The sequence below is a fragment of the Canis lupus genome, chromosome 6 (genome assembly GCF_011100685.1).
Source record: "Canis lupus familiaris isolate Mischka breed German Shepherd chromosome 6, alternate assembly UU_Cfam_GSD_1.0, whole genome shotgun sequence".
Taxonomy (NCBI): Eukaryota; Metazoa; Chordata; class Mammalia; order Carnivora; family Canidae; genus Canis; species Canis lupus.
In genome coordinates, this window is record NC_049227.1 from 63,483,744 (window position 1) to 63,494,737 (window position 10,994).

At 39.6% G+C, this 10,994-nt stretch overlaps 1 protein-coding gene across 7 annotated transcripts in view; it reads left to right on the plus strand.

The window, feature by feature from the left end:
- The window catches only part of MCOLN3 (mucolipin TRP cation channel 3), a 30,008-nt gene that overhangs the window by 16,498 nt on the left and 2,516 nt on the right, over positions 1-10,994 (plus strand). For 6 of the 7 annotated variants that reach the window (XM_038541512.1, XM_038541513.1, XM_038541518.1 and 3 more), the window contains exons 7-12: positions 2,627-2,726; positions 6,142-6,254; positions 6,338-6,487; positions 9,056-9,157; positions 9,267-9,389; positions 10,253-10,459. In XM_038541512.1, coding sequence (XP_038397440.1) covers positions 2,627-2,726; positions 6,142-6,254; positions 6,338-6,487; positions 9,056-9,157; positions 9,267-9,389; positions 10,253-10,459 — 795 coding nt within the window. The remainder of the gene's footprint in view (positions 1-2,626; positions 2,727-6,141; positions 6,255-6,337; positions 6,488-9,055; positions 9,158-9,266; positions 9,390-10,252; positions 10,460-10,994) is intronic. The other variant, XM_038541519.1, reaches the window with a different exon arrangement.

The following is a 10,994-nucleotide window of genomic DNA, read 5'->3' on the forward strand; positions in this document are numbered from 1 at the left end:
CACCCACCTTCTCTTTTGTTTTGTGCATTTCTAGGCTTTTATCATCAACTCTACTAGATTGAAAGCTCCTGGAAGGCAGGAATCATTTTACTAATCTCTGCATCCCTCAAAGCACATAGTAGATGACTCAAATACTTGTGGGATGAATAAATGAAACATTTGTAAAATGTAGGCCCCTTCCCATGACTCAGTACAGTGATGAGAGCAACCTGGCCTGTTAGCTGCATGCAGCTGTTCTGTTTTTCCTGTTATTGCAGATTCAACCCAAGCTATGCCTGTGCATTGTGGATTTAGTGTTGTGTCTCACAGAACTATAGTAGAACTGATGCCCTAGAGGGTGGTTTAATAATAGTTCATGTTTACTTATAACTTTATGGTTATAAGTAAACATGAACTGGGGCACTATATGCTGATTTAAAATGCAGGGGCTTTGGAATCAGGCAAGCCTAGATTTTAATCTCGTTCACCAGTTAGTAGCTTATAACTTTAGGCAAATTACTTAATTGGTTTGAGTTCCAGTTTTCTCATTTGTTAAAACAGAATTAATGCCCACCTACCTAACAAAGTTGTGAAGACATCTATCTGTTATTTGTCTACCTATCTAATATACTTCATATATATGAAATATATAAAGGACCTCCCTTAGTACCTGGTATATAACAGCTATTTATGAAACTTTCCTGGGTGTGCCTGTAATTTGGATTCATCATGTAAAAATAATGCATTAACATTCATTCACAGCGGTTTAACATATTCTTGCATCATATATTTTGAAACTATTAGGTATATAAACATCTAGGATTCTTGTGTTCGTTTGAGGAACTAACTCTTACATCATTATGAAATGGTACTTTTTATGCCAGGAATATTCTTTGCTCTAAAATCTACTTTGTTTGACTTTAATATAACTACCCCAGCTTTCTTTTAAGTAGTGTTCCCCACTCTTTTGATATTAAGGTATTTGTGTCTTATGTTTAAAGTGGGTTTCTTTCTCTAGACAACATAGAGTTAAGTCTTGCTTTTTTCTGTGCTATCTAATCTGTTCTTAATCCCATCCATTATTTTTTCTTCTTTGTTTAAAGAATTGAACTTCTTTGGAGCCCTCCTGAGATGTGATTGACATTGAGCCAAAGTGTATTTACTCAGCAGATATTTAGTGAGCACCTACTATTTGTAAAGCCCAGAGACTGTGTGGGGAAAAGTATGGGTTCTCCTTGGCAAAGATTTCTGACTCATTCAAATAATATGAAGCATCTTTCCTTTGTGAGGCCATGGGCTGGGTCCTCCAGCAGCTGTGGAGGTATGCGACACTGACAACACTTTAAGTTGCTTGTCAAGGAAAGATGCTTACAGTCCAACATGAGAAACGGAGTGATCAGACTCACCAAATTTATTTGAAAATTTATATCTGCAGGCATGTCTGGTTACCCCACATGAAGAAGCTTCAGTAAAACTCATTTAAATGACAGACTTTTTTGTTTTTTTTTTTGAGAGAGAGAGCACAAGTGGGGGAACAGCCGAGGGAGAGGTAGAAGCAGGCTCTCTGTTGAGCAGGGAGCCCAGCAGGGGCTCAGTCCCTGGACCCCGGGGACATGACCTGAGCTAAAGGCAGATGCTTAACTGCTTAACTGCCTGAGCCACCCAGGTGCCCCTAAATGGCAGACTTTTGAAAGGATGTTTTTCCTTTAGGACTTGAGAGAGGAGGCACTAAAAACAAGCTGAACAAAACCAAAACTTATCTCCTTGCTTTCCCTATCCCGATAAGGGGAAAGTGGAGAGAGCTAGAAGGGGGAGACAGTAGGAATATGAAAGTTGTTCTGGTGTGGCTTTGTCCTGCTGGGTGCCTGATGTCCTGAAGTGGTGATCCTTGAAGCAAGACACAGCTGTTGACTCCCTGGCACCACATCCTTTTTTATATATGGTACTAGAGTGACTAAGAAATCTAGGTCCAGGGAATCCCTGGGTGGCTCAGTGGTTTAGCACCACCTTCGGCCCAGGGCGTGATCCTGGGGTCCCGGGATCGAGACCCGGGTCCGGCTTCCTGCATGTAGCCTGCTTCTCCCTCTACCTGTGTCTCTGCTTCTCTCTCTCTCTCTGTCTCTCATGAATAAATAAATAAAATCTTAAAAAAAAAAAAAAAAGAGAAATCTGGGTCCAGAATGAAAACCTCCATCTGAAATGTTCCAAGCCTGAGATAATGAACCTCTGTCTTAGTAAGAATTATAACAGCACTGACGAACTATCGCCAGCTGAGTCCCTGGGTGGTGGGGAAAAGCATACTTGTATCAGCTCTTGTTCATACCAAGAGGACATCTAGAGGTAAAGAGGAGAGAGATCTCTTGTTTTATGAGTTGTCCAGAGCTGGAATACTGTCCTAGAAATATAGGATATTAGAGACTAAAAGATCTCAACCGAAGATCTTGTTCAACTTCCTCATTTCACAGAGAAATAAAGGGCATTTCCCAAGTTGAACAGAATTAGCATCAGCTCAGGGATGAGAGTCTGAGATGAGAATCTGGGTGGGTATCCGTTCACCTTAAAAGATTTGTTTCCTAATTAATATATAGAGACGTCTTGACTTTAAAAACTATAGCTGTGTTTTTGACACTTTTCCTGTTCTTCACAGATAACATTTGACAATAAGGCCCATAGTGGAAGAATTAAGATAAGTTTAGATAATGATATTTCCATCAGAGAATGTAAAGACTGGCATGTATCGGGATCAAGTAAGTGGTGAATTTTACTAGTTTTGAAAATGGTTACTAAATAAAAGAGCTATTAAATTACTGGGATATGTGGAGCAACAAATGAAAGAATTGGAGCATTCTCAAGTTCCTAATTCTCTGCAAATAGATCAACTCATTGTAGGGATCTGGTGTTCCAGGCAATTCATAAGTTATTAGTAATTGAAATGACTTTTACTGACCTCTACATGTGCCCTCACTGGCCCAGTTCTTACCAAAAAGTGCACACGACCCCCCAGGAAAAAAAAATCACATATGCCCAAAGTAATATTTATTGAGTGCTTACTGCATAAGAACTTCCCCCTACATTTTAATACTTTTAAAATTTCCTCGAGATAAGCAGCATCCCTATTTACACAAACTAAGAACCTAAGGCTTAGAAGTAAATCTTGGTGCCAGTAGTCATTACAGCCAGGGAGAAGTCAGGCTCACCTTGAAGCATCCCGCACATTATATTTATATTTAGGAATGAGGAAAGTGCCCATTCTTGGAAATATGGATATGGACATGCATTCAGCTATAGTCTAAGTACCATTGAGAATTTTGGGGCTGAACTGGAGAAAATTGACTGGAAAAGAATGTATCTGTCTCATTTTCTAGCTCCTTTGGTATGTTATACTGGACTAAGTCAGGGGTTCTTGGATTCTAGTGAGCAGAAGAATCAAGGCAAGGCAGTCCACAGGTCTGGGGTGGGACCTAGGATTGTGCAGGTCATCCTTTTCCATGCAATACTTAGAAAATCATTGCCTTACGGCTTCCTGTTCGTGGATTCACAAAGTTCAGAAGTGGTAATGAGATAGTAAGGAGAAATGAAATTAAACTTCTTCATTCTGGTGTGGTTTTTTTTTTTTTTTCACTATTAGGTAACTTCAAATATATGAGGCTCTTGAATCACAAATTTCACTTCAACTATAAAATTGTTTATTTGAAAGACAAGCCTGTTATATCATCTGTAACCATTGCAATACTCCTCCACAAACTTTAGAATAGAGAAAATGAGAGCATATGAAGGTACCTGGCACTCAGGCTTTCTCTCAAATGTTTCTTAGTTTTTAAGTTTTTCTAAAGTAGATATAGACATTTTGGTAACAATTACATGCCCTTTGGCCAATATTAATGGAATGCTTCATTATAGAGTTTTGAACTATAGAACTATAGTCTTAAGTGCTTATCTTTTTATCAGTCTACCTTGTCAAACAAAGACAAGCTCTGTAGCACAGCACATGACAGCGGAGACCTCTGCTCACCTTCTTCACCTGGCTCTAATCATGGTGGCTAGCACTTTGTGCTTGAAATTCTCCGGAATCTCTACGTGGGTGGCTCCGCCTTGTCACTCAGGTCTCATCTGAGACCGGCTGCAGCTTACAGTGCCTTCTAAATGAGCCTCTTCTCCCCATTCCCCTACACCAGCCTCTCTCACTTACACCAGTGGTTCTTGAACTTCAGTGTCATTCGAGAGAGCTTGTGAAAATGTGGTTTCTGATTCAGTGGATCTAGGGTCGGGCTAGAGAGTGTGCATTTCCAACAGTTCCCAAGGGATGCCAAGAACCACTAATACAGAGTGACAGATGCTGGAGACAGACTGCAAAGGGTTGAATCCTGACTCTGCCACTTACTGGCTATGGAACCTTGGGCAAGTTTCTGTGACCTCTTTGTGCATCATTTTCTCACCTGCCAAGTGGGGGATAATCACACACACCCCTTTATTGGCGTTGTTGTGAGGATCAAATGCATCAATACATATAAAGTGCTTAGGACTATGTGTGGCATAGCAATACCTGTTAGTTATTATGCTTTATTTTCTTCATATCACTTACTCCTGTCTGAAAGCATTGTGTTCATTTACTTGTTTACCTCCCTGCATGTCGCACTGCAATAGAATAGAAGTTCCACAAAGTCGGGGTTCTATCTTGGTCACCACTTGGTATGCATTCAGCTATAGACTGAGTATTCTCAACATCTAGAAAAACACCTGACACACAGTGGGCTCTTAATAAATATTTTACACCCAGATAGTATATTTTAGTAAAATGTGCAGGAAGGCTAACTGTATTAAGAACAAAATACCATAGGCTGATAATTAAAGATCTATTATTGATGGTTGTAGTAGTTTTTAAAAGAAGGAATTTTTAAGACAAGATTTTATTTATTTGACAGAGGGAGAGGGAGCATAAGCAGGGGGAGTGGCAGGTAGAGGGAGAGGCTGGCTCTCCACTGAGCAGAGATAGGGGGTTCAATCCCAGGATCAGGACCTAAGCTGAAGGCAGATGCTTAACCAACTGGGCCACCCAGGTGCCCCTAAAAGAAGGAGTTTTAACTTTCTTTAAATACTCATGGGGAGGGATCCCTGGGTGGCGCAGCGGTTTGGCGCCTGCCTTTGGCCCAGGGCGTGATCCTGGAGACCCGGGATCGAATCCCACGTCGGGCTCCCGGTGCATGGAGCCTGCTTCTCCCTCTGCCTGTGTCTCTGCCTCTCTCTCTCTCTCTGTGTGACTATCATAAATAAATAAAAAAAAATAAAAAATAAAAAAAATAAAGATTAAAAAAAAAAATACTCATGGGGAACACTTACCAGTTGTTTTTGCAGAAAGAATGTCTGAACTATCTAAATTATTCCAAAAAGCAAAGTGAAGGGTTCCGATAAAATTTGAAAATGTTTCTAAAGGATGCAGAAAGGCCTGAATCAGTGGAATGGCTCATCATATTTTTTGAACAAGAGATTCTACATTATGTATATGCCAATTCTCCCCTAATTTATACATTTAACATGAGTCCCCCCCAAAAAATTACCAGTAGGATTTTTATTGGAATTTAACATCTGATCCTAAAGAATATATGAAAAACTAAGCAAGAACATCCAACAAAAATTCCAGAAAAGAGCAATGAGAGTTATTTGTCTTAGGCATTAAAACACACAAAAACATCAAAAGGGTAAAATATGGTACTTGAATACATACAGTAATTTGGCAGCTGATACGGATGGCATTTCAAATCATTGGGAATAGGATTTAGTCTTTTGATTGCCAAAAATAAAAGATTGTTAATTTCCAACAGTGGAGAAGATGTGGAGTTATGTGTCAGTGTGTACACTGGTACGATCTTTTCAGAGGACAATTTCTTAGGATTTCTTTTCAGAATTATGTATATGCCTTACCCCAACAATTCCACCTTTATATATTCATTTGCCTAAAGAATCATGTGCACCTGTGCATAGAGAGGATTTGGAAAATTGTTGTAGCAGAAAAAACAGATTACAATCTGAGTGTCCTTGTAAATGTTAAATATCTGTACTGTGGTATGTAATGCAGCAGTTAAAATAAATGAAAGAAAATAAAAGAAGTAGAGGTCACCATATTGATGTTCCGCTGCATAAGCAGGTAATGCTCTTTCCTTCCAGTTCAGAAGAACACTCACTACATGATGATCTTTGATGCCTTTGTTATTCTGACATGCTTGGCTTCACTAACCCTGTGCCTTCGATCTGTAATTAGAGGACTTCAGCTTCAACAGGTAGGGCTTCTCGCCCTCTAGAAATGCTTCGGCCACTGTGATTGACAGAGAAATTCACTGTGCCTCCCCTCTTTTCTCTAAAGGAATTTGTCAATTTTTTCCTCCTCCATTATAAGAAGGAAGTTTCTGTTTCTGATCGAATGGAATTTGTCAATGGATGGTACATTATGATTATTATTAGTGACATGTTGACAATTATTGGATCAATTCTGAAAATGGAAATTCAAGCTAAGGTAAATTTTTTCCATTTATACCATGATTAGTATCAGATTTGCACTAATATTTTTCCAGAATGTGAGAATTTGCAGAGTAAATGGTTTCTTTCAAACGTTATGTTGAGTAAACTTCAAATCAGTAGCAGTCTCTTAAATCTTGTCAGGAAATCTCTTCATGATTCTTTAGGCACACAAGCCTCCGTGTCAGAATCATTTGGGGATCTGGTAAAAATGCTCCGTGTTAGACTGACTGAATCTGAGCTCTGGGAGTGGGCCAGTGAATTCTTACCCCATGGAAACTAAGGTTTCACAAGAAATGCTAGAATCTTCAACAACAACAAAAAAAGTAGGACTGGGAGTGAAAGTGAAACCCACCTACTACTATTTGAGTGCTTGCAGTTGCTGCCCTTTTCTTACTTTGCCCATTGATAGGCTATAAGGTTTTCCATTTTTTAAAGAGTTTATTCATTCATTCATTCATTCATTCATTCATTCATGAAAGAGAGAGAAGGGAGGGTAGAGTGAGAAGCAGACTCCCTATTGAGCAAGGAGCCAGATGCAGGACTTGATTCCAGGACCCTGAGATCATGACCTGGGCCAAAGGCAGATATTTAACCAACTGAGCCACCCAGGTGCCCCCCCAAGGTTTTCCATTTTATTTTATTTTATTTTATTTTATTTTATTTTATTATTTTATTTTAATTTTATTTATTTTTTATTTTTGGTTTTCCATTTTAAATTAGGATTAACTTAGCCTAGAAATCAGTTGTACCTCCAAAGCAAAAATCAAATGAAAAAAACAAAAACCCACAACCCTATATTGTTCAAACTAACCTTATTCAAATTTATATTTTTCATATTTTTTTCTTTTCTGAAAACTCTAAAACCCCTGCCCCATCCTCACTGTTCACTGATGACCTTCTTTCTATTTCACAAAAAAACAAGAAAAAAATAGAAATTCCACTACCTCCCACTTCATTTATCTACCTACCAGCATCGGTTCTCTACAGCACCCTTCCCATTAGCATGTTCTTTCTTCTTTTTAAGAGACAAAAATCTCAACCTAGTTTCCAACTAGCTACTTCCCTATTTTTTTTGGCTCCCCTTCATATAGCAAAAGACCTCAAAAGAGTTGTTAATCTTGTTTCTAATTCTGCTCCTCCCATTCTCTATAATATCTGTTCCAGTCAGGCTGCCCTGCCACTCTGCAGAAAAATGTTCCTTCCAATGACCACCAGTGCTGCTAAGTTAAATAATCCATTATTTATCCTCATCTTGACCTATCAGCACATTTTAACACTGCGAGCACTCCCTTTTTGATGATGCACTTTTTCACTGGGCTGTCACCCGGTTTCCCTCCTACATCACAGGCTGGTATTCTGACTCTCTTTGCTGGCTCCTTCCCACCTCTCCAACAGACTGAAGTGACAATGCCTGAAGGTGCAGTGCTTGCACATATTCTCTTTCCTGCCACTATCTGGGTGATCTCATCCTGTCCCATGGCTTTAACTAGTAGCTCTCTACCATTGATTTTTATTTCATTGATTTCTAAATCTATATCTCTAGGTTAGAATTCTTCCCTGAACTCTGATCTCAAATATCCTACTGTTGATTCCACATCTTCATTTGATGTCTACTTGGCTCCTCAAATTTAACATACCTAACACAGAACCCCCCAAATTTCCACCTCTATGGCCCAAACCTGCTTCTTCATAAAGTCTCCGTTTCTGATTTCAGTTAATGGCAACTCTTTTCAGTAGCTCAAGACAAAAGCCATAGATGCATCCGTGACTCTTCTCTTTCACTAATCCCATCTCCCCTCCATCTAATCCAAGAGGAAATCCTAGCAATCTATCTTCAAAAATCGCCTCTTTGCCTTCACCATGACCAGGCTGGTTCTAGCCACCATCAGCTCTTATCTATATTATTGCAACAGCCTTCTCACTCTTCTGACAATCTGCTCTTAAACCATAGCAGCCCAAATGGGATCATATCACTCCTGTTCAGAGCTTTCAAATCTCCCCAGCCTATCAGATTGAAATGCAAAGTTGTTAAATTACCCATGAGGCCCTAAACTACCTACCCCCTTACATCTATGACTCTACTCTGCCCTGCTTGCTCACTCCAGCCTGCCTCCCTATCTTGCCAGGCACCCTCCTACTGTGGGGCCTTTGCACTAGCTAGTCTCTGTGCCTGGAACACTCACTCCTCTCCTAGATTTTTGCTTGGCTTGCTCCCTCACTGCCCTCAGGTCTTTGTTCAAATATCACCTTTTTAGTGAGACCTTCCTGACCAGCCCTATTTAAAATGCAGCCCAATAGCCATTCTTTCTCCCCTTCCCTGGATTTTCTCAACACTTACCATCAGCTGAGGTATTGAGGGTTTTATTAATTTATTTCTATTACTTTTCCCCACATACACTAGAATGCAGCTTCATGGGGGAAGGAAATCTTGTCTCTTTATTCACGTATTTGTTCTCAGCACCTAGAACAATGTGCCTGATTCATATCAACCCCCAAAATATTTTTTGCCCAAATGAATTCTGTTAAATAATCTCTTTTCCTCCCCTGCCCCGCTCTGTTTTAGAGTCTAACAAGTTATGATGTTTGTAGCATACTTCTTGGGACTTCCACCATGCTTGTGTGGCTTGGAGTTATTCGATACCTCGGCTTCTTTCAGAAGTACAATGTAAGGATTCCACGGATCGCCACGCTGTTGCCATTCCTATCTTTCTGAGTTAGTGCACTGCTTTGGCTGAGGAACAAGTGGATTCTAATGGCCTCTCTTCCTTTCCTAGCTCCTTATTCTGACCCTGCAGGCAGCACTGCCCAGTGTCATCAGGTTCTGTTGCTGTGCCGCTATGATTTATTTAGGCTATTGCTTCTGTGGATGGATTGTGCTGGGGCCGTACCATGATAAGGTACCAATAAACAACTTTTTCCTGTTACTATTAAGCTCCTACATTAGTGCCAGGGGCTTGTTAGCCCTTTAAAATGAACTCCTTCTATTTTGTGACTCAGTCTGAAAATGTCGAAGGTAGTATTATCTGGTGCCATGTTTATAAACTGGTAAGGTGTGACCAACTTGAGAGAATAATTGATTCACTCAACTACCTCACCTCCTCTCCTGGAATGTATCAGATAATTATGTCTTTGGTTAGTTAGTTAGTTAGTTAGTTAGTTAGTTAGTTAGTTATTTCCACCAATGAGGTCAAGACTAGATTCATCAATATATATTAGAGTAGGCTATTTAGGCAAGACTTGGAAGTGTGACCTTATTAAAAAAGGTAGTATAGGGAGAAACTTGAAGAAATATTTGAAAATTTTGTTAACAGAGTTATAGTCTTGATTGTAATGCCATTACCCTAAATGGAATGAACTTTCAAATAAGAAGTATGAACATGCATGCTTAGGACTTGGGTATCTCTAGTGTTTCTAGAAGGGTTCAGAGGTTTTTCTAGGATCTCTTTCTATGTAGGTCAAGTGGGCGGTAAGACTTGACTCAGAAAAGCACTTAAGGTGCAGCCTAGCCCCTTCTGCTTCAATTCAAGCTGTCCCATTAAGGGGAGCCTCAAGAAGGAGCTGGTCATTCCAGGAAAAATAGTAGATGTTATAGAGGTTGTGTATACCACACAGCAAATGCTTATAGTTACGTGAGATTAACTACATAGTTTGCAGCAGCAACTTGAGATATCTGGTCCCATTATTTTATGATGTCATGAACAAAACCTCCACTGGAAAGCTACATGGAAAAAAGTGAACTTTTTCTCTTTTCCTTTTCTAGTTCCGTTCTCTGAACATGGTCTCTGAGTGCCTTTTCTCTCTGATAAATGGAGATGATATGTTTGCCACATTTGCAAAAATGCAACAAAAAAGTTACTTGGTCTGGCTGTTTAGCAGAATTTATCTCTACTCATTCATCAGCCTCTTTATATATATGATTTTAAGTCTTTTCATCGCACTGATCACTGATACGTATGAAACAATTAAGGTAAGTTCATAAAGAGCCGTAAGTAGCAGCATTTTCCCAGAACTTGTAGAATGGCAATAAAATAGGGTACCTAGAGGGAAGAGAACTGATAGAATGTTCATTTTTTCAGGGTAGAAAAGAAAGACTTCAATTTTATTTTTTTTAAAGATTTTATTTATTTATTCATGAGAAACACAGAGACAGAGGCAGAGGGAGAAGCAGGCTCCATGCAGGGAGTCCAATGTGGGACTCGAACCTGGATCATGGGATCAGGACCTGAGCCCAAGGCAGATGCTCAACCGCTGAGTCATCCAGGCGTCCCAGACTTCAATTTTAGATACTGAGACACAGAAATGAAGAATTAGAATTTGTAGAATGTTGAGAGTTTTGTCTCTCAACAAGTAAGATTTTTCAAACAAACTTCTAAAATTTTATTAGAATTATAAAGACCAGGGGTGCCTTGCTGACTCAGTCAGGAAAGCCTGCGACTCTTGATCTTAGGGTCATGAGTTTAAGCCCATGTTGGGTGTAGAGATTACTTAAAACTTAAAAAAAA